Source organism: Perognathus longimembris, chromosome 2 (assembly GCF_023159225.1).
Source record: "Perognathus longimembris pacificus isolate PPM17 chromosome 2, ASM2315922v1, whole genome shotgun sequence".
NCBI lineage: Eukaryota > Metazoa > Chordata > Mammalia > Rodentia > Heteromyidae > Perognathus > Perognathus longimembris.
In genome coordinates, this window is record NC_063162.1 from 28592919 (window position 1) to 28614285 (window position 21367).

The following is a 21367-nucleotide window of genomic DNA, read 5'->3' on the forward strand; positions in this document are numbered from 1 at the left end:
GTGGTAGAATGCTAGCCTTGAGCAAAAGAAGCTCAGGGACAGCGCTGAGGCCCTGAGTATCCAGCCTCCCCCCGGCCCCCCCCAGAAAAAAAGACGAAAAAGTAAATATTTAAGGATCATTTCAAGATTTGTACATTTTTAGGATTTTCTAAAATAAAACATAATAGAATAATTTTATAATATCTCAGCACCAATTGAAAAACAAAGTCATAGGCTACCCAGAAGTAGGCCAAATGGCAGAGCCAAAGCATTGTAAAATGAAAAATTTTTCACAGGTAATTCAACTATGAGTGACTGTTGCTTAAAAAAATAAAAGATCAATTTATTTCTAATTTTGTTAGAGCAGGTAGGTTCAACTACCTATGGTTACAAGTATAACCTATAATACATCCTATCTGTCAATTGCGTAGTCTAGTATTTAGGATGACTTCATTATCCATTTCAATCTGATTGACATAAACTCAATCTCAAATGAGAAGACTAAGAATCACACAGATGTAATGACAATCCCAAAGAAAAATTGTTCCTGTAACAGAAAAAGAAGGGAAGAAATCCCATTACCTCTTCTTCATTCTCATCTTCTTCAAGCACATGTTTCAATACAATTTCATTTTTTTCTTCAGGAGTTCTATCATGATTTATATACATGTTCTTTCCAAATTTCACATTAATTTGTTTCTGTAGAGCAACACTGAAGGTTTTCTGCTGTTGTGCCTATTTTAAAGACAGCAATCTTTATATTTTCAAAATCTATTCTAATTAGTATTAATCTAGTTTCATTTTTGTTTTGTTTCCTAAGACAGGATCTTGCTTTGTATCCCAAAATAGCCTGACAACCACTATGTACCAGAGGCTGGCCTCAAATTCAAGATCCTCCTACTTCAGGCTCCTAAATGCTAGGATTACATGTATAGAACAGTACATAGATGGCTATAAAAATGTATTCATACTAATGTGTTTTGTGTGTGGTCCTGGGCTTGAACTCAGGGTCTGGGAACTGTCCTTGAGCTCTTTTGGCTCAAGGACTCTATCACTTGAGCCACAGTGCCACTAGAAGTGGCCTTTTCTGAGTAGTTTATTGGAGATAAGCATTTCATGGACTTTCCTGCCTAGGCTGGCTTCAAACTTCCTCAAATCTCGGCCTCCTGAGTAGTAGAATTACAGGCATGAGCCAACAGTACCCAGCTAATATTTTCTTATATTTCATGTAGGTTCAGGATCTGTCACAACAGACCTCTTTTTAGTTCATTATTTGTGCTTTTGTCTTCCTTTTCAGGCTTTCAGTCATACAGATTCACCAATTTTACTTAAAAAGTCCAAGAATCAACTTTTGCTTTTCTCATATTATTTATTCTGTCTTCTATTGTGCAGATTTCTGCTATTTTTATTATTTCTTTCAGTTTTTATGTCCCTTACTTTTTGAAATGACTACTTAAATCATTGATTTTATATTTTCTTTCCTAATTTTTATAGTGAAAGTAACAAATTTGCCTTTAAAACTATGGGCTCTAATCTATAAAATGAAAATTCTACAAATAATCATGTTTTCTACACTCAGAACCTCAGGAGTCTTGTTTTTAAATTACAGTTTTAAATCTCATTCTCCTATTGAGAGCATACTTTTTCTAGGCTACTAATGTGATACTGAAATTCTAACTCACTGACCTACAGTTCAACTATTTGTTTCTACACTGTTACGCACAGGTAACCATATTCTCATCATCACATTGTAAATAAAAATGACATACAATCTGGATTCCACAGAAAACAGAGGTGGTAAGTTTCACTTAAGTTCTATTCTGTAGCTTCTGTTCATTCGAAGTAAATACAATTGTTTTTGTTTTTACCATTCAAGTGGGAGATCCTGATTTCAAGCTCTAGTACTGACAAAATAAATGAATGAAAATATAACTTGAAAACTGAGTCTTTCATTCAAGTTAACTACAGCTGCAAAAAAGAAGCAACTTCAAAAAGTATTACTGTATATCACAACTCCTATCTTGTTGCATAGATTGATAGTTTTACCAAAGTAAATTTATCTTGGTGAAGAATTTTCAAAATCAATACATCTTCAAGGTGACCAAACAATTAAACACAGGGAAACAACAAAGAGTAGCTCACAAAAAAGGTTCACATAGGGTTCCACTAATACCCAGAATAGGCAAACCATAGAGATATAACAGACTAGTGATTGCCAGAAACTAGGAACAAGAAGGAAGGGGAGCAACTGCTTAAGGGCTATTTAAGATGATGAAAATTGTTTTGCAACTAGACAAAAACACTGGTTATATAACATTTATACTAAATGTAATTGGATCGTTCACATTTGTTAATTTTGAAATCATGGTGGTAAATCACCTATAATCCCAATCCTTGGCAGCTATAATAGGAGGATCATGAGTTTGAGGCTGAGCTTCAAAAGAAAAACCAAAATGAGCTGGGGACTCATGTTTGAAATTCTAGCCACTGAGAAAACAGAGATCAGAAATATTATGGTTTGAGCAGGGAATATGGCCTACTGGCAAGAGTGCTTGCCTCTTATACATGAAGCCCTGGGTTTGATTTCCCAGCACCACATATATAGAAAATGGCCAGAAGTGGCGCTGTGGCTCAAGTGGCAGAGTGCTAGCCTTGAGCAAAAAGAAGCCAGGGCCAGTGCTTAGGCCCTGAGGCCCAGGACTGGCAAAGAAGAAGGAAGAAGAAAGAAGAAAGAAGAAAGGAGGAGGGGGAGGAGGGGGAGGAGGGGGAGGGGGAGGAGGGGGGGAGGAGGAGGAGGAGGAGGAGGAGGAAGAAGAAAGAGTGAGAACTGGACCTAAGGCTTCATACATACTAGGCAAGCGTTCTACCATTTAAGCCATACCCAAGCCCCATGGAAGTTTACCGAGCAAATGGCTAAAAGTGTAGATTAAGTGGTAGAGTACCTGCCTAGCAAGTGGAAAGCTCTGAGTTCTAAACCTAGTATCACAAAAATAAACAGTTAACTTTGTTATGTAAATTTTTCACCTCAATAACAAAGTAAAAACTAGTATACAGTATACCACTCTGAAGTGTTAACACAATTAGAAGTATAACAGATATTATCTGATTCATAATCCTTTAAAAAGTTTAAAATAAGTTCAGTTAAAATACTTAATTTTAATTTCCTTTGATTTAACAATGGTCTCTTGCAAACTACTTTAACTAGAAAAAATAAAATAAATCTGGGCATCTGTCACTCACATCTATAATCCTAACCACTCAGAGAACTGAGATCCAGAAGATCTTGGTTCAAAGCTAGCCTGAGCAGAAAACGGTGAGAAACCTCTAGGAACCTGAGGCCCTGACTTCAAACTCTGGTGCACCAACCAAAGAAGAAAATAAGAGCTACTGTAGTGTATAATACTTGAGGGGAGAAAATGAGGCATTAGAAATCATGTTTTGGAGCTGAATGCCAATCTTGTGTTTGGCTCAAGTTGTACAGCAATGGCCCCAAGAAAGAAAGCCAAGTGAGAACATGTAGCTCTGAGTTCAAGCACAGTACTGGCACACACACACAAAAAAAAAAGTATTCCATGTAACCTAGCAGAATAAACTTTGGACATTTTATACTTTAGATTGTAATATGAAAACTTAAAGCTGTTTCTTCTCACCTGCTTCATTGCTGTTTCACCTATTTTGTCAGAATGTTTTCGAATGCTTTCCAAAAAATCTTTGAGGTCAGACATAGAGATTTCTTTAATATCTTCACGGAGTTTAGGGAGATTGTCTATCATCAGCTGGCAGAAACGGTACTGACTAACACGAGGGAAGTACACATTCTCTAATTGTTCCATAGTTTTTAGGGCAGAATAATACCTGTGAGAAGTTAAAAAGAAAACTCTATAAGAAGTTTTTAACACACTAACTTTATAAGTAAATCTAACTACTCAGTCTTCTAATTCCACTAAAATGGAGCCACAGAAGCTGGGGGTGGAGCTCAGTGGCAGAGTGCTCGCCTGGGATGTACCAGGCACTGGGTTTTTATTCTCTAGCACTGAAGAAAACAAAATATGGGTAATTACAGTAATAATCAAAATGAGCAAAATTAACATTTTCATTTACTAGAGCACAAACAAAGTTACAGGGTGAAAATCATAACTTACACTAACAAATTTCCTTACTTAACTTCATCTAAGTCTGTAACATCAAGTGTTATCACAACAACTTAAATCTATTGTATAATTTCTGAGTTATCTATAATGTTTAGCTATTTGACATATAATTTCATATTATTTCCCCTACCACAGTAATGACTCACATATTATCACATCAAAAAAGAATTTAGCACAGATTTTTTGTTCCATTACATTTTATTCTTTTTTTATATTTTTGACAACAAATATGTATTTCTTCATATTTAAAACCAATGAACACAAAATATACAAAGGAGATAAAGTCCCCTAATGGCTTCAGCTGTAAGAAAATACTGGATCTTCTTGGCTAATCCCATAGAAATTCTTTCCGTCTTTGCCCGTGTTTCACTAAAATGGTGTTCCTTACAGTGAAGTACCAAGGCAAAGTAATGTTGTTGGAGTCCTCTCCAAGCAAGCAATAAGTGGGCAAATTTTCTGTAGAAATTAAGTGTATGGCTAAATCTACTAAAAGCAACTGTTTCATATTATTATTATGTACAAGCACTTTTCAAAAAATCACTACTAAAAACAAACAAACCAAAGATCTTGTGATATAAAGCTCTAAGTCTCTGTGTGAGCCACGATCAAATTTTCCCACGGACCTCTAAATGGACATTGCTCTCCCTCCAATCCATTCACTTTAGCACAGGTTTAATTCCAATTAATGTACACTTTAACTTTTGCACTGCTAGTTAAGGCAAAGAAATAATAAGCAATATTAATAACTCACAAAAACTATGCAAAAAAACTGGTGATGTGATTTTTCAATTCAATATATATTTTCTCAGTGCCTACTAGCCATACATCACTGTTCCACAACACTGTGTAATAATTAGTAAGCAGAGTCTGTGTCCTACAGAGACTCCCATATGCCTTCCTAAGAGCAAAGTGATTTTCTTTTAAACTTCTGTAAGGTATATTTCTACAGTAGACATTACAAATAATAGTCTATAGATGAGAAAAGTGAAACACAAAGAATATATACTACCATACTTGATTAGTAGCAGGAATGAGACTTTTTAATTTACTATAATAACATTTTCCACCAAAACTCTTTCACAATAGACAGAAGAAATTTCAATGGCTAGACATGAAGAAATGATCCACAGATACGAAGAAAAACAAGCAAAAAGTATGCACTCTGAAACACAAACATAATCTTTGAAAAAGAGTAGAAATAGTGCCACAGGCCCTTAGAAACAGATTCTGTAAACTGGAACATAGGTCCAAAAATGATTCAAATGAAGCACAGAAAGGCAAAAAGAGTACAGGAGGAAAAGTTTGGCCCTGAAAAACTGAGACAATAGTATAATATACAAGTAAGTTCAAAGGAGGAGGAGGAGGAAGAAGAGGAGAAGAGAAAAACAGAAGAAATATTGGAAGAGATAATGTCAAAAAAAAAATTCCAGGGACTGAAGTATAGCTCAGGGGTAAGGCACTTGCCTAGCAAGTGAAACATCCTGGGTTCAATCCCCAGTACCAAAAAAGAAAGACAATTTTTTTCCCCAAAAATTGATGGAAGACACAAATCTACACATCCAACACACCAAACAAATTCTAAGAAGTATAATGAGAAAGAATCATACGTAGGCATATCAGAGTCAAGCTTAAGTGTGCTGTTACAAACAGAAGACATATTTGAAAATAGAAACATATTTGAAAATAGAAAAAAAGCAAGAAAGTTTATCTCCAGCAGATATACACTACAATAAACACCCAACTATGTTCATCACACTCTAGGCATCTATACCAGACAGCCTGGATTGGCAAAAAAAGAAAAAGAAAACAGAAAGGATAAACTGGTAAGTATAAAAGACGAAATACATTTAAAAAAATGGGATCAAAATTCAACTCACTAAAAGAAGAAATTACCACACTGAGAGCTGATCTAGCAACCATAAACAGCTCACTTGCCTCAATGCAAACTACAGTGGAAGCTATGTCTCAGGATTGATCAGATAGAATCTAGGGTGTCAATTCTGAAAGACAACTCAGCTGATAAGAACCAGAAGATTATCACACTCCAAGAAACTGTCAGTCTTCATGATAGACTAATCCAGGAGATAGTGGACAGGGAGAAGAGATATAATCGGCGTATAATCGGAATAGATGAAGGAGAGGAGTATCGGAGCAGAGGTATACAACACATATTCAATAGAATTATTACAGAGAATTTCCCCAATCTCAAAAGGAAAAACCTTACCCAGATAACAGAAGCATATAGAACAGCTAGCAGAACAGACCCTAGAAGAAACATCCCCAGACACATCATAGTCAAGGCCTCAGATCTTAACAACAAGGAACATAACCTGAATGCAGTCAAAACAAAGAAAGAGGGCTGGGGATATAGCCTAGTGGCAAGAGTGCCTGCCTCGGATACACGAGGCCCTAGGTTCGATTCCCCAGAACCACATATACAGAAAACGGCCAGAAGCGGCGCTGTGGCTCAAGTGGCAGAGTGCTAGCCTTGAGCGGGAAGAAGCCAGGGACAGTGCTCAGGCCCTGAGTCCAAGGCCCAGGACTGGCCAAAAAAAAAAAAAAAAAAACAAAGAAAGAACTATACTACAATGGAAAAAATATCAGAATCATGGCAGACCTCTCCACACAAACTTACAACACACAAAGAGCCATCCAAGTCCTGAAGGCCAACAACTGCCAAGACAGACTTAGATACCCAGCAAAATTAGAATTTACTTTCGTTTTTATTTTTATTATATTTTTAAGCTAGCACTCTACCTCTTGAGCCACAGTGCTCCTTCTGGCTTTTTCTAAATATGTGGTGCTGAGGAATCAAACCCAGGGCTTCATGTATGTGAGGCAAGCACTCCACCACTAGGCCATATTCCCAGCCCCAGAATTTACTTTCGATGGAGAAACCAAAACCTTCCACAGCAAAGAAAAATTAAAGGAATATATGAACAAAAGGCCAGCCTTACAGAGAATTCTAAGAGAACGTCACCCAATAGAAAACAGACAGGACCAAGAAACCCCAAAAGCCAGAACGCAATAGGAAGACAGCTTTAGTAAACACAAGAAAGGAAGGAAAGAAGTAAAACACAGGTTAATAGGAAAATGGAAGGGAAAAAAACCACACCCATCCACAGTAACTATAAACATCAATGGACTTAACTCTCCAATGAAAAGGATTGGCAGAGTAGATCCGAAAACAAGACCTATCTATCTGTTGTCTTCAAGAGACCCATCTCACAGCAAAGGGCAAAAACAGGCTCCAAGTGAAAGGATGGAGTAAGATCTTCCAAGCAAATGCACCCACCAAAACGGCAGGGGTAGCCATCCTGATTTCAGACAAGCTAGACTTCTCATTAAAATCACTTCAAAAAGATAAAGAAGGTCACTCACTACATGTTAATACAGGGAAGAATCCAGGAAGAAGACATGACAATAGTCAACATATATGCACCCAACAACAGAGCACCTAAATATGTCAAACAAATTCTCTCAGAACTACAGAACAAGATAGACTCAAATACAATAATAGTGGGAGATTTTAATACTCCACTCTCTCCAAGAGACATATCCAACACACAGAGGATTAGCAAGGGAGCTGAAGATGTAATTATCACCATATCCCACATGGATCTGACAGATCTGTACATAGTATTTCACGCTACAGAGACCCAATACACATTCTTCTCAGCAGCCCATGGAACATACTCCAAAATAGATCATATCATAGTCCATACAAAAAGCCTCAGCAAATACAAGAGTATTGACATTATCCCATGTATTCTATCTGATCACAGCAGAATCAAGCTAGCCCTCGATAACAAGAAACTAGACAAGCACTTGGAGACTAAGCTCCTCACTACTATCTAACATTTGGGTCACAGAGCAAATTAAGGATGAAATTAATGAGCTTATAACAATGACAATGAAAATACATCACAAAGAAACCTATGGGATACAGCAAAGGCAGTGCTGAGGGGCAAGATCATTGCCCTCAGCTCACACATTAACAGAATGGAATCAGATCAGGTGAATAATCTCACAGTACAGTTAAAATGACTGGGAAAAAAAAAAGAAAAATTTGAATCTAAAATGACGAGGAGAGAGATTACAAAGATCAAAGAAGAGATAAATCTGATTGAGAATAGAAAGGCCATCCAGCAAATAAATAAAACTAAAAGCTGGGGCTGGGAATATGGCCTACTGGCAAGAGTGCTTGCCTCGTATACATGAAGCCCTGGGTTCAATTCCCCAGCACCACATATACAGAAAACGGCCAGAAGTGGCACTGTGGCTCAAGTGGCAGAGTGCTAGCCTTGAGCAAAAAGAAGCCAGGGACAGAGCCCAGGCCTTGAGTCCAAGCCCCAGGACTGACAAAAAAAAAAAAAAAAAAACTAAAAGCTGGTTCTTTGAGAAAATAAATAAAATTTACAGACCCATTGCAAGATTTACAAAAATAAAAGAAGAGACTCACATCCCTAAGATCAGGGACCCCAATGGAAAAATTGCAACAAGCACAAAGGATATTCAATCAATTATAAGGAACTATTTCCAGAACCTTTACTCATTAAAGAATGAAAATTTTACAGAGATGAATTAAATTCTTAGAGAAGTATAAACTGCCAAACTGAATCAAGAAGAAATAAATCAATTAAATAAACCAATAACCTACAACGAGATACGGGAAGTAATCAAGAGCCTTCCAACAAAGAAAAGCTCAGGCCTGGATGGATTCACCTATGAATTCTATAAAAACCTTCAGTAAGGAGCTAATACCAATACTCCTCAAACTCTTCCGCAAAATAGAAACAGAGGGAGAAATCCCAAACTCATTCTATGAAGCTAATATCATACTCAACCCCAAACCAGGCAAAGACCCAACAACAAAAAAAAAGAATTACAGACCAATATCACTTATGAACACAGATGTAAAGCTCCTCAACAATATATTACCTAAAAGGATCCAGAAACACCACGATCAAGTAGGCTTCATCCCACAGATGCAAGGCTGGTTTAACATTCTTGAATCAATACATGTAATTCACCACATTAACAGAGCTAAGACCAAGAATCACATCATCATCTTAGTCGATGATCAAAAAGCTTTCGACAAAATACAACACCCATACATGTTAAAAAGCCCTGGAAAGAATAAGAATAGAAGGAACATTCTTTAAAAGAATAAAAGCCATATACAACAGACCAACTGCTAATATCATATTAAATGGGTAGAAACTAAAAGCATTTCCCCTAAAATCAGGAACAAGACAAGGATGCCCACTCTCCCTGCTTCTATTCAACATTGTGCTGGAATCCCTAGCCATAGCAATGAGGCAAGAAGAGGGCATTAAAGGGATCCACATTGGAAAAGAAGAAATTAAACTATCCCTATTGCAGATGACATCTTATACCTGAAGGACTTAAAAAACTCAATCCCCAAACTCCTAAAACTAATAAACCATTTTGGCAAAGTAGCAGGTTACAAAACCAACCCACAAAAATCAGCAGCTTTTCTGTACACCAGTAATGCACAAGCAGAAAAGGAAATTAGGGAAACAATAACATTTGCAATAGCTAAAAAAAAAAAAAAAGAACAAATTACCTAGGGATTAACCTAACCAAATACATGAATGATCTATTTAATGAGAACTATAAAAATCTAAAAAAATAAATCAAAGAGGACACCAAGAGATGGAAAGACCTCCCATGCTCACGGGTAGGCAGAATCAATATAGTGAAAATGGCCATATTGCCCAAAATGTTATACAAATTCAATGCAATCCCCATCAAATTCCCAGTTACATTCTTCACTGAAATAGAGAAAACAACCCATAAATTTATATGGAACAACAAAATACCTAGAATAGCCAAAGCAATTATAGGCAAAAGAAGCAGTGCAGAAGGTATCACAATACAAGACTTCAGATGGCTCTATTATAGAGCCATCATAACAAAAACAGCCTGGTGCTGGCATAAAAACAGACCCGAAGATCAGTGGGATAGGATAGAAGACCGGGAAATAAAGCTGCATACTTACAGTCAGCTGATATTTGACAAAGGAGCTAAAGACATACAATGGAAAAAAATAGCCTCTTCAACTATTGGTGCTGGGAAAACTAGGCAGCCACAAGTAGAAAACTCAAAGTGGACCCTAGCCTATCACCATGCACCAAGATCAACTCAAAATGGATTAAGGACCTCAACATCAGACCTGAATCCCTGAAACTACTGACAGAATAGGAAAGACATTAGAACTTATAGGCACAGGCAGGAACTTCCTGAACAGAGTCCTAGGAGCACAAGAGATAGGAGAGAGACTTGACAAATGAGACTACTACAAAATAAAAAGTTTCTGCTAAAGACATAGCCACTAAACTAGAAAGACAGCCAACCTTATGGGAAAGGATCTTCACCAGCACAGCAAGAGTCTAAGGCCTAATATCCGTCATCTACAGAGAACTCAAGAAACAAATCCCCTCCAAACCCAGAAAACCAATTATTAAATGGGCAAAGGAGTTAAAGAGAGACTTCACAGGAGAAGAAATAAAAATGGCAAAGAAACATATGAGGAATTGTTCAACATCCCTGGTAGTAAAGGAAATGCAAATAAAAACAACCCTGAGATACTCCCTCACTCCAGTTAGAATGGTCTATACCCTGAACTCAGGCAACAACAAATGCTGGAGGGGATGCGGAGAAAGAGGAACCCTTCTCCATTGTTGGTGGAAATGCAAACTAGTACAACCACTTTGGAGAACAGTATGGAGGTTCCTCAAAAAACTCAGCAGAGACCTACCCAATGACCCAGCCATACAACTCCTAGGCATCTATCCTGAACAACAGGTCCCAGAATATCATAAAGACATTTCCATCCAAGTTTATCGCTGCACAATTCACAATAGCCAAAATATGGAAACAACCCAGATGTCCCACTACAGATGAATGGATCCAAAAAATGTGGTACCTGTACACAATGGTAGTATTACTACATAGCAATTAGAAATTATAAAATAATGGTATTCACAGGGAAATGGTCAGATCTTGAACAAATAATGTTGAGCAAGACAAACCTAGAACACAAAGAACAAAGGCACATGATCTCCTTGATATATGATTGTTGGGGGGGGGAGGGTAGAATAGTAGAGACCAGGTCTACAAATAACAAACTTCTTTTCAAATGGTATCTCCACCACATGTTTGGGTCAGCAACTTTACATTATGTATCTAAAAAAGTCTAAGATAGACCTATCAGAAGCTCACAATAGCTCAACAGCTATGTACATATGATTATATAAGATGAGGCTAAGCAAAATGAACTCCATGAGAAGGAAACAGGAGGATTTTATTGTTGTCATTACGTTTAATGTACTAGGTGAATTTCCTTTGGCGTACCCCATGTGGTTACTGTATATGATTTTGATACACTGGATACTGTATATATGCTTATCTAAACTAGGAAAGGGAAAGAAAAATGAGGGAGGGTGTAACAAATATGACAAGAAATGTACTTACTACCTTATTATGTAACTGTACCCCTCTGTACATCGCCTTGTCAATAAAATTTAATTTAAAAAAAGAATCTGTTCTATCATTTACATATGTGTGCATTTCTATATATCTTATAGCATATGTTACAAATAAAATGTATGACAGCAGAGCTCAACAGGCAGGACTGGAACAAATATGGTACTATGGTTTCTTAGGAAACATGAAATATCATAACATTATTGGAAGATAATGATCAAACATTCATAATAATCCATATAGCAGCTGGTAAAAACCAGAGATACAGCTAATAAATAGTCTAAAAAATAAAACATTAAACCCTTCAAAACAGAAATAAAAGGAAGAATATAAAAACTAGGTGAGGGCTGGGGATATAGCCTAGTGGCAAGAGTGCCTGCCTCGGATACACGAGGTCCTAGGTTCGATTCCCCAGCACCACATATACAGAAAACGGCCAGAAGCGGCGCTGTGGCTCAAGTGGCAGAGTGCTAGCCTTGAGCGGGAAGAAGCCAGGGACAGTGCTCAGGCCCTGAGTCCAAGGCCCAGGACTGGCCAAAAAAAAAAAAAAAAAAAGCTAGGTGAGGTGGGGTGCATTAGGCACTTACTGCAGCTCACATCTATAATCCTAACTTCTCAGTTCCAGGCCAGCCTAGGCAAAAAAATGCATAAAAACCCATCTTCACCAATAAAACTCAGGTGTGGTTATGTACCTGTCATTCCAGCTATCAGAACCACCCAGGATCACCGCCATCAGGGTGGTGAAGCACTAGAGCCAGGTTCTGCAGCAGCAGATGATATAGAGGAAAGAGGGCCAAGTACCTCCAGCAGGGAACTGGAAGAGTCATAGCAAGCCTGGGACTAGTCAGAGACTAACATGGCCAAGTGGCCACTTTGAACTATAGGATCCAGTTGGTTGAAGACTGAGCTAAACAATGCTCAGGAGAGCCTGGCCATTGCCCTGTAAAAGCTGAGGGATGTGGAAAAAGCTGCTGATGAGTGAGAAGTATGAAGGTTAATGAAAATAGTCCTACAAGAGGAAGAAAAGAGGAATTCCAGGAATTCCAGCTTGAAGAAGCTAAGCCTATTGTAGAAGAAGCACATAAAAAGTATGAAGAGGTAGCTTTTAAGTTTGGTGGTTACTGAAGGAGACTTGGAACCCACAGAGAAACAAGCTAGGCTGACAAAGTCCTGGGGCTGAGACAGATAAGATCAGACTGATGAAACAGAACCTGAAATGTGTGAGTGCTGCTGAAAAAAAAAAGTACTTTCAAAAAGAAGACAAACATGAGAAAGAGATAAAGATTCCTATTGATAAACTCAAGGGGGCAGATCTACACTGCATTTGTTAATAGAACAGTAGCTAAAATGCACAAAAGAGAAACATCTCTATACACAAAAGCTGCTGGACCAAACTCTTGCAGAGTGTCCCTCTGCATCTTCCTACAAGATGCTGCTGCTCTTCTTTCTCACCCCAAATCTGCCTGTCTCTCACCCAAGGTCTGTCTGGAAATGACCCAGCTGCCAGGAAGCAGATGCAAGAGTCATGGTTCAAGGCCAGTAAAGGTGAAAAAAAATTATCAAAACCATATCTCAAAAAGCAAACCACTAAGTAGGGAGCAAAGATAGGAGGACTGCATTCTGAGGCAGACCCCAGGCAAAAGCACTAGAGATGTAGAAGGCCCAGAGCTCAATCCTTACTACCACCAAATAATAATAACAACAAAAATAACAAAAGCATGTTTTAATTTAACCATCTTGCAATTACTGTTTGTTTGTTTTGTTTTTTTACTGTCAGTAGCAGTCACTTATAAAACATGCCAAATTGGAAGTGGGGCCGTGGCTCAAAGTGGTAGAGTGCTAGCCTTGAGCTGAAGAGCTCAGTGACAGCAGCCAAGCCCAGAGATCAAGCCCTATGACTGACTGGCCAAAACAAAAACAAAAACATGCCAAATAATTCCACAGCTGTGAGCAGCCAGCCATCGCTCTCATTTTTGGAAGGTAACTTTTCAGCCTAATGCATACTGCCCTCCACAGGAAGAAAACAGGTATGGGCATGCCTTTCTGAAACTAGTAGAGTCAGAGAAAGTATCCAAGGGGAAAGAAACCTCATTGCTCTATATTAAGTACCAGATGAATCAGAAAAGGAAAGGTTAGACAAAAAAGAAAAAGAAATACATTGTTATTTAAGGCTGTCAGCTTTAATATATCTTTGGAATTTTTTAGAAAAACTTTTCTCATTAGAAGCAACCAAATTAAAATTGTGAGACCTCTGAGAGCTTTTTTAGCTTTTTTGTTTTTGTTTTTGTTTTTGGTCAGAGATAGGATCAAACCTAAACTTGCATGTTAGACAAGTGTTCTACCACTAAGCCCCAGGCCTCATACCAATTGTATCATTCCTGCTACTTCTCAACCACTCACAGAATAAATCATATGCCCCTAATGTTGAGGTGACCAATTAATTGCTCTCCTGCCTCCTTGAAAGACAAAGAACAATTATGTTTGCTGTTGATGTAGCCATATGAAACATTTTCCAGGGCAAGGGACCAGTGGTTCATGCCTACTCAGGATCCTAGCTACTCAGGAAGCTGAGATCTGAAGATCGAAGTTCAAAGCAAGCCTGGGCAGAAAAGTCCATAAGACTCCTATCTCCAATAAACTACTCAGAAAAAGCCTGTGAAATGTAACTACACCGGTGCTACAAATTTTTATCAATAACATTTTCTAGCATTCAAAGCACATTATCAGATTTAAAGATAATTTCCAAGTTAAAAAGTGTCCCCACAACAATGGAAGTAAACAGACTTACTTAAAAGCATATCATAAGAAAATACAAGGCTGGGAATGTAGCTTAGTGGTATAGTGTTTGCCTAACATGCATGAAGCCCTGGGTTCAATTCCTCAGTACCACATAAACAAAAAAAGAGTGCTAGACTTGGGCAAAAGAAGATCAGGGACAGTGCTCAGGCCCTGAGTCCAAGCCCCAGGACTGGCAAAAAAAAAAAAAAAAAAAAAAAGATTAGTCAAGGTTTGCTATCCAAAGCCCCAAGGCTCCACCGGGAAAGGTACAGGACAGATATGGGGGTGCCAAACCACTCTAACCAGGGAGTCTGGGGTTAAAAACAAAACAACAAAAAAAATGCTGGCCGTGGGGTAGCTCACGCCTGTAACACCTAGGTATTCAGGAGGCTGACACACGAGGATCGCGGTTCGATGCCAGACCCGGCAGAAAAATTCCATTAAGACTTCCAGTTATACACACTCCCCGCGTCCCCTCCCCAAAGCCGGAAGTGGCGCTGTGGCTCAAGTGGTACAACGCTAGCTTTGAGCACAATAACCTCAGAGACAGTGCCCAGGCCCTGAGTTCAAGCCCCAGGGCCAAAACCAAGAAAGAAAAAACAAAAAAAACAAAAAAAAAAAAAAAGAGAAGGTTCTAAAAAAGAGAAAGGTTAGGTCACAAAGAATGAAAAATTGAAATGCCTCAAACTTCTCAGCCTGGAGATTGAAAGCATGACAGATTAAAGGAAGAAGGGAGGAAAAGAGGAAGGAAGACAAAGAGAGGGGGAAAAGAGAGAGAGAGAGAAAAATGGAAAGAGAAAGGAAAAATGGTAAGACAATAATAAAAGTTTTGATCAGTTGAAAGGTAAAAGCTTTTGTCCCTATCAATAAAACCAGTAAATAGAAATCAGAGGAGGAAAGGCTTGTTTATTTGCAACGAACATATAAAACTATTTGAGTCTTTAAATAAAATATGACAGGGCTGGGGATATGGCCTAGTGGCAAGAGCGCTTGCCTCTTATACTTGAAGCCCTGGGTTCGATTCCCCAGCACCACATATACATAAATGGCCAGAAGTGGCGCTGTGACTCAAGTGGCAGAGTGCTAGCCTTGAGCAAAGAGAAGCCAGGGACAGTGCTCAAGCCCTGAGTCCAAGGCCCAGGACTGGCAAAAAAAAAAAAAATAATAATAATAATAAAATAAAATATGACAATCTATAACAAGGATCTTGTTTATACTAGCACAAAATAAACAGGAAGGCACAATGGAGGGAGGGGAAGAAGGAAGGAAGGAAGGAAGGAAGGAAGGAAGGAAGGAAGGAAGGAAGGAAGGAAGGTAGGTTAGGAAGGAAGGAAGGAAGGAAGGAAGGAAGGAAGGAAGGAAGGAAGGAAGGAAGGAAGGAAGGAAGGAAGGAATTTGGTTTATTAAAAGAAAAACCCAGGCCTAGGCACCAGTAGCTCAGACCTGTAATCCTAACTCCTCAAAAGGTTTAAATCTAGAGGATAGTAGTTGAAAACTAGCTCAGGCAGAAAGTTCACTAGACTCCATATACAAAATAACCGGCAAAAAGCCAGATTGGTGTTGTGGCTCAAGTGATAAAATGTCAGCCAAGCAAGCAAGTAAAGCAAGCTCAAGACTCTAAGTTCAAACCCCAGTAGATAGATAGGTAGATAAGTGGACAGATGGACAGACAGATGGATGATAGAACATTCCACTTCTTAGTGTCAATTGGTAAAGCCTAAGAAATTCAATGTGTAATAGTATAGACAGCAGGGCATACACAAATCTCTTAACAATACATTTGTATATAAATGTTGTAGCAATTTAGCTATGAGTAAACCAAGAAAAAAATCATTACTTCTCAAATTCAAATGTATCTTATTTCCTTTGGCTTTTTAGTATTATTTTATTCATTTGCATAATAAAACTGAATATAAACTACATCAGCCTAGATTGACTTCACATTATACACTTAGCCTTGACTATATGTAGTATTGGTATGTTGGCAAGTTAACAAAAAAAATTGCTGTTTAGTTGTCTATATCAATATGTGATGTAGGGCTGGGAATATGGCTTAGCAGTAGAGTGCTTGCCTTGCATGCATGAAGCCCTGGGTTCAATTCCTCAGCACCATATGAACAGAATAAGTCAGAAGTAGCACTGAGGCTCAAGTGGTAGAATGCTAGCTTTAAGCAAAAAGGAAGCCAGGGACAGTGCTCGGGCCCTGAGTCCATGCACCAGGACTAGCAAAAAAATAAAGCAATATGGGATGTATTAAAAAATGAGGATTCATAAACAAATGACTGTTGTTTTCTTTATTAATGTTCCAGATAAGCAAACTTCATGAACAAAGGTGATATAAAAAGCAAAGTTCACATGATTTACTTTTACAGTAAGTTTATTTGTGCTTTCAATTATAACAAAAAAAATGAACAATGAGGAAGAAACCAACTCACCTTTTTGTACTCATCTGTTCTTTTAGCTTACTGTACATTTCCAGCACTGCATTTAAAAAATATAACATTTTAACTTTCAAAACAAAGAGCATTTTGAGAAATTGCAGCAGTTAAAGCAGACAAAATTATACTGCAAATTCATTAGTTTTCTCTATACTTTGAGTTAGCCTGACATGTTGAAACAAAGTGCTACCTGCTTCAATAAATTAAAATATTTTATTTCCATATTAACATTTGTAACATTTAATATATTATGCTGATCCAGAAACATTTATATGTGCTGATATTTGTAATTGAGACATTAGTAATAATAATTATCCTAGTCAGAAATTAACTATGCTATTCAGAAATCATTATTGCTTCCCATAAGTGGAAGGAGAAGCTGGACTTGGTTACTGGAGAGGGAAAAGTAACAGTAAGATTTATTGATTTTTTTTGTAACATAGCAAATAAAATAACACATCTGTCTTATAAATAACTAGACAAGAAAACTTACACCAAATCTATAAAGCAAAAATTATCAAATGGTAACAGCTTATAACAAAGGTAGAAATAAACCAGCAAAGCATCTTTGTTCATCTTATCCTTCCTAAAATCCCCTGAAATGTACTTACTCAATAAAATTGTGATTAACTTCAGCAATATGATATGCTGTCACCATAAAAGCCATAAGGGCTGGGTGCTGGTGGCTCATGCCTATAATCCTAGCTGCTCAAGGGGCTGAGATTTGAGGACTGCAGTTCAAAGCCAGCCTGGGAAGGAAACTCTATGAGACTTTATCTCTAACTACTCAAAAAAGCTAGAAGTTGGGGCTGGGGATATAGCCTAGCGGCAAGAGTGCCTGCCTCGGATACACGAGGTCCTAGGTTCGATTCCCCAGTACCACATATACAGAAAACGGCCAGAAGTGGCGCTGTGGCTCAAGTGGCAGAGTGCTAGCCTTGAGCGGGAAGAAGCCAGGGACAGTGCTCAGGCCCTGAGTCCAAGGCCCAGGACTGGCAAAAAAAAAAAAGCTAGAAGTGGCACTGTGGCTCAAGTGGCAGAGTGCTCACCTTGAGCAAAAAGCCCAGGCCCAGAGTTCAAGCCCCAGGACCAGCAAAAACAGTCATAAGGCAATTATGTAGACTACCATTTAACCTTAGTAGAATTTCAAAAGCTTAAAGTTTGTGAGTAAATCCTTTCTGGTTCATCAAATTTTCCTAGACCCAAAGGATAGACAGTAACATTCTTTTTCAGATTTTATAGTTATATGGCTACCACCAATAGTACCAAGTTTACAAGGGTATTTTTTTACTTGTCTGAAATATGTAAGACTTTCACTGGGGGCTCAATGAGCCAGCTGTAACTCTATGTCGTCACATGGCCCTCTGCATATCTCTATCACAGCCTCTGTATCATATTGTGACTTTTCTTTCAAAAAAAAGCATTAGAGTGAACATTTAACCTGGGACAGATCCTGCTGCTAACCCCATAAATGTTTTTTGGACTATCTTGTTTCATCTCAGTAATTCAGGTAAACTTCCATTTACCTCATCATTTCATATTTATTATTTCTATATTAAAATTATTCTTTCCACAGAACAGCAAGTATAACTAATATCCCAGGAAAACGTACTATTTGTGCTTTTAATTCTTAATATCCTATAATGTTCCTCCAAATCCAAAAAGTTGATTCTATAATTAGTGACAAACTTGTCTTTATTCACATTATAGCTTCAAAAGCTGTACCATTTTCAACTTTTTAATTCTAGCAGCTACACACAAAAAACTTTATGAATAGCTAATTAGATCAAAGGATTAACGAAGGAAAGTAGGTAGTTCTGGATGAGGCAATGACCACGATATTTACATGAACTGTCCAGCCTTCAAGACAAAGAAGCAATAACACAAACTTAAGTCTACCTCCTTTTATTTCTCCATTTCAGATAGGCCAGTAAAAGGCTATTAATCTGCATTCAGCTCTTTGTCATCCCCTCAGTACTCAACTTGTAGGCTTACTATCCAGAACAGTACAGTACAAAGCAGTCAAGCTGTCTACTGGATATACAATGCATCTGATATTACCAGAGATATTATTAACCATTATCACAAAGAAGTAAGTTTCTCAATCCTAAAGTCTAAAATAATGACCAAGTGCTTTATTTACTCAAAGACAACTTATCAATACCCCAGGTCTATCACAGATAAACTGAGTACACTTTCATGATTCAAGAAAAAAAACTAAAACAAAAGCTATTCTAATACATGAGACAAGAACAATGTAACTGTTTTAGCCAAGAAAAATTCTGACAGTTTTAATAATATTATCTGTATTTTACCTATGCTAAATTTTTGTCATGTAAGTATTGTACAAAAGATTCAATTCTCCAGAATATGGAGAATTAAGTTCCTTTCTTCTAAAAGAAAGTTACATGGGGCAGAAATTAATTTAGCTCACAATATTAAGGAGAAAAATGACACATACCTACTTCCATTTGAAAGCATTCAACTTACAGTATATTAAATCCAGGTAAAGAAAATACTGGTTAGTTTCTTCAGTATTTATTTGTTATCCTAAAATATCTGAGCCCTAACAGAGAGACCAGATACTAAGTCTTTTCAAAACATGGGAGGAAAGGGAAAAAGGGAAAAGACCTATCACTTTTGATGTTTTCTTACCTTATCAGCAAAATGACATTGTGAGCAAAGCAAAACCAACCTGTTAAGTGACAAACAGAAAACAATGGAAAACTAGAGGTAAAAAATTAGGCAAATTAGTCAAAGGTGAGAAAATAATCAAAAGACACTCTCCCCATAGGAAAGCATTAAGTTGAAAAAGTAGGGAGGTGGGGGAAAGAGGCCAGCAGGTAAAGGACAGATGGCAAGGTAGGCAGAGAGGAAATGGAAACATAGAAGCTGATCTGGGAAACTGATGAGACAGATAATCAAATAGGGGCTCCATAAAATAAATTCAAAGAGTCAGGGAACAGAACATGAAGAAAGGAAATTATGGGCTTTGTTGGGATATAATCACTAATCTGTAACTTCCATAATGAAAAATACGATATTATTAAATTGTAATTTTACCAAGCCAGACATCATATGATAAGTTTAACTCACCTGGGAGGCATAACTGCAATTTTTCTACTACAGTTGTAATATTCCTCTGCTGAATTCTACATCGAATAATATCTTCTGTTTGTGCTATTACCTTAAGAAAAAAAGGCATGTTTATAATTTTAAAGAAACCATTTAAATAGCATACACATATTGAGTATACAAATTACCATTTCCTTACCTCTTTTCCAGCATCTTGAAATCTTCGGTTGGTATCAGTAACTTGCACCTTAAAAATAATTTCACCTTAATTAGACAAACATGCATAAAACTGCCCTGATGTAACTGCTCACCCTTGTAATCAGATCATGCTTCATGAGAAACTTGGAACAAAGAAATGCAAATTCAAATTAACTCTACAGCTTGAACTTGAACTTTTGATTGAAAAGGGCTTTTGTTAACTTCAATTACTTATGACAGTTCTTTTTAACAGATTCTGTGGCAAACTTCTCAAATTTACTCAGGATTTTTGAACTTTACTTGCTTCTCTAAGTCTGTCAAACAATTCAAATCACTGACCCAATTGACCACTGGTCCCTTTTTGATAACTTCAATGAGGTCTATGTGCCATTTATTGTCTGTAGGAAATGGTGATTGCATTTTATGGTTATTAAACATTTATACTTTGCTGAATGCAAACACTGGGTGGTTGATGAACATCAAACACAAAAATCTCAATCCACAGCAACATTTTGATGCTGCAGGTGCAGACAAAGCTCAACCTCAAATTTTCCCACATACTAAGTGACTCATTAGGTCATCACAGTAAGGAAGCACATTCTGGTTTATTAAAAATCTCATTAATTTCTGAACAAAGATGCTCAGTGACCTCATTGATGCTGTACTCAGTCGCTTGTTATCTGAATATCCTTTATATAATGGTTTTCTAATCATAATATTTGAATTCTGTCTGCTAAGCACTTTAAATGTAAAGAAAGATAAATAGGACAATTCTTAAAATTAAGCATTTTATATCTGGAGTGAACAAATCCCCATCTCAAAAAATAATGGTTTCTCTGCATGGCAGAAAAGGTAGACTCTCTTCAAGAAAATTCTGCATTACTGTTAAACTCACAAAATTTCAATATAATTAAGCCATTTTGAGAACAAAATCATTTACAGGAAGTTTTTAACATTTTAGAAGTTTCTTGGGGGGGGGTTGGGAATATGGCCTAGAGGCAAGAGTGTTTGCCTCATATACATGAAGCCCTAGGTTCGATTCCTCAGCACCACATATATAGAAAAGGCCAGAAGTGGTGCTGTGGCTCAAGTGGCAGAGTGCTAGCCTTGAGCAAAAAGAAGTCAGGGACAGTGCTCAGGCCCTGAGTTCAAGCCCCAGGATTAGCAAAAAAAAAAAAAATTAAAAGTTTTTTTTTTTAAATCAATGTTGTATTGTCAATTGGAAATTGCTAAAAC

At 37.5% G+C, this 21367-nt stretch overlaps 1 protein-coding gene across 5 annotated transcripts in view; it reads right to left on the reverse strand.

Annotated features, from left to right (window-relative positions):
* The window catches only part of Exoc6 (exocyst complex component 6), a 116778-nt gene that overhangs the window by 74047 nt on the left and 21364 nt on the right, over nucleotides 1–21367 (reverse strand). For 4 of the 5 annotated variants that reach the window (XM_048338685.1, XM_048338689.1, XM_048338688.1 and 1 more), the window contains exons 3-7: nucleotides 20133–20180; nucleotides 19955–20045; nucleotides 16856–16901; nucleotides 3630–3834; nucleotides 562–714 (exon numbers count right to left, since the gene is read on the reverse strand). In XM_048338685.1, the coding sequence (XP_048194642.1) occupies nucleotides 562–714; nucleotides 3630–3834; nucleotides 16856–16901; nucleotides 19955–20045; nucleotides 20133–20180 (543 nt within the window). Of the gene's footprint in view, nucleotides 1–561; nucleotides 715–3629; nucleotides 3835–16855; nucleotides 16902–19513; nucleotides 19554–19954; nucleotides 20046–20132; nucleotides 20181–21367 lie in introns of those variants that run through there. The other variant, XM_048338690.1, reaches the window with a different exon arrangement.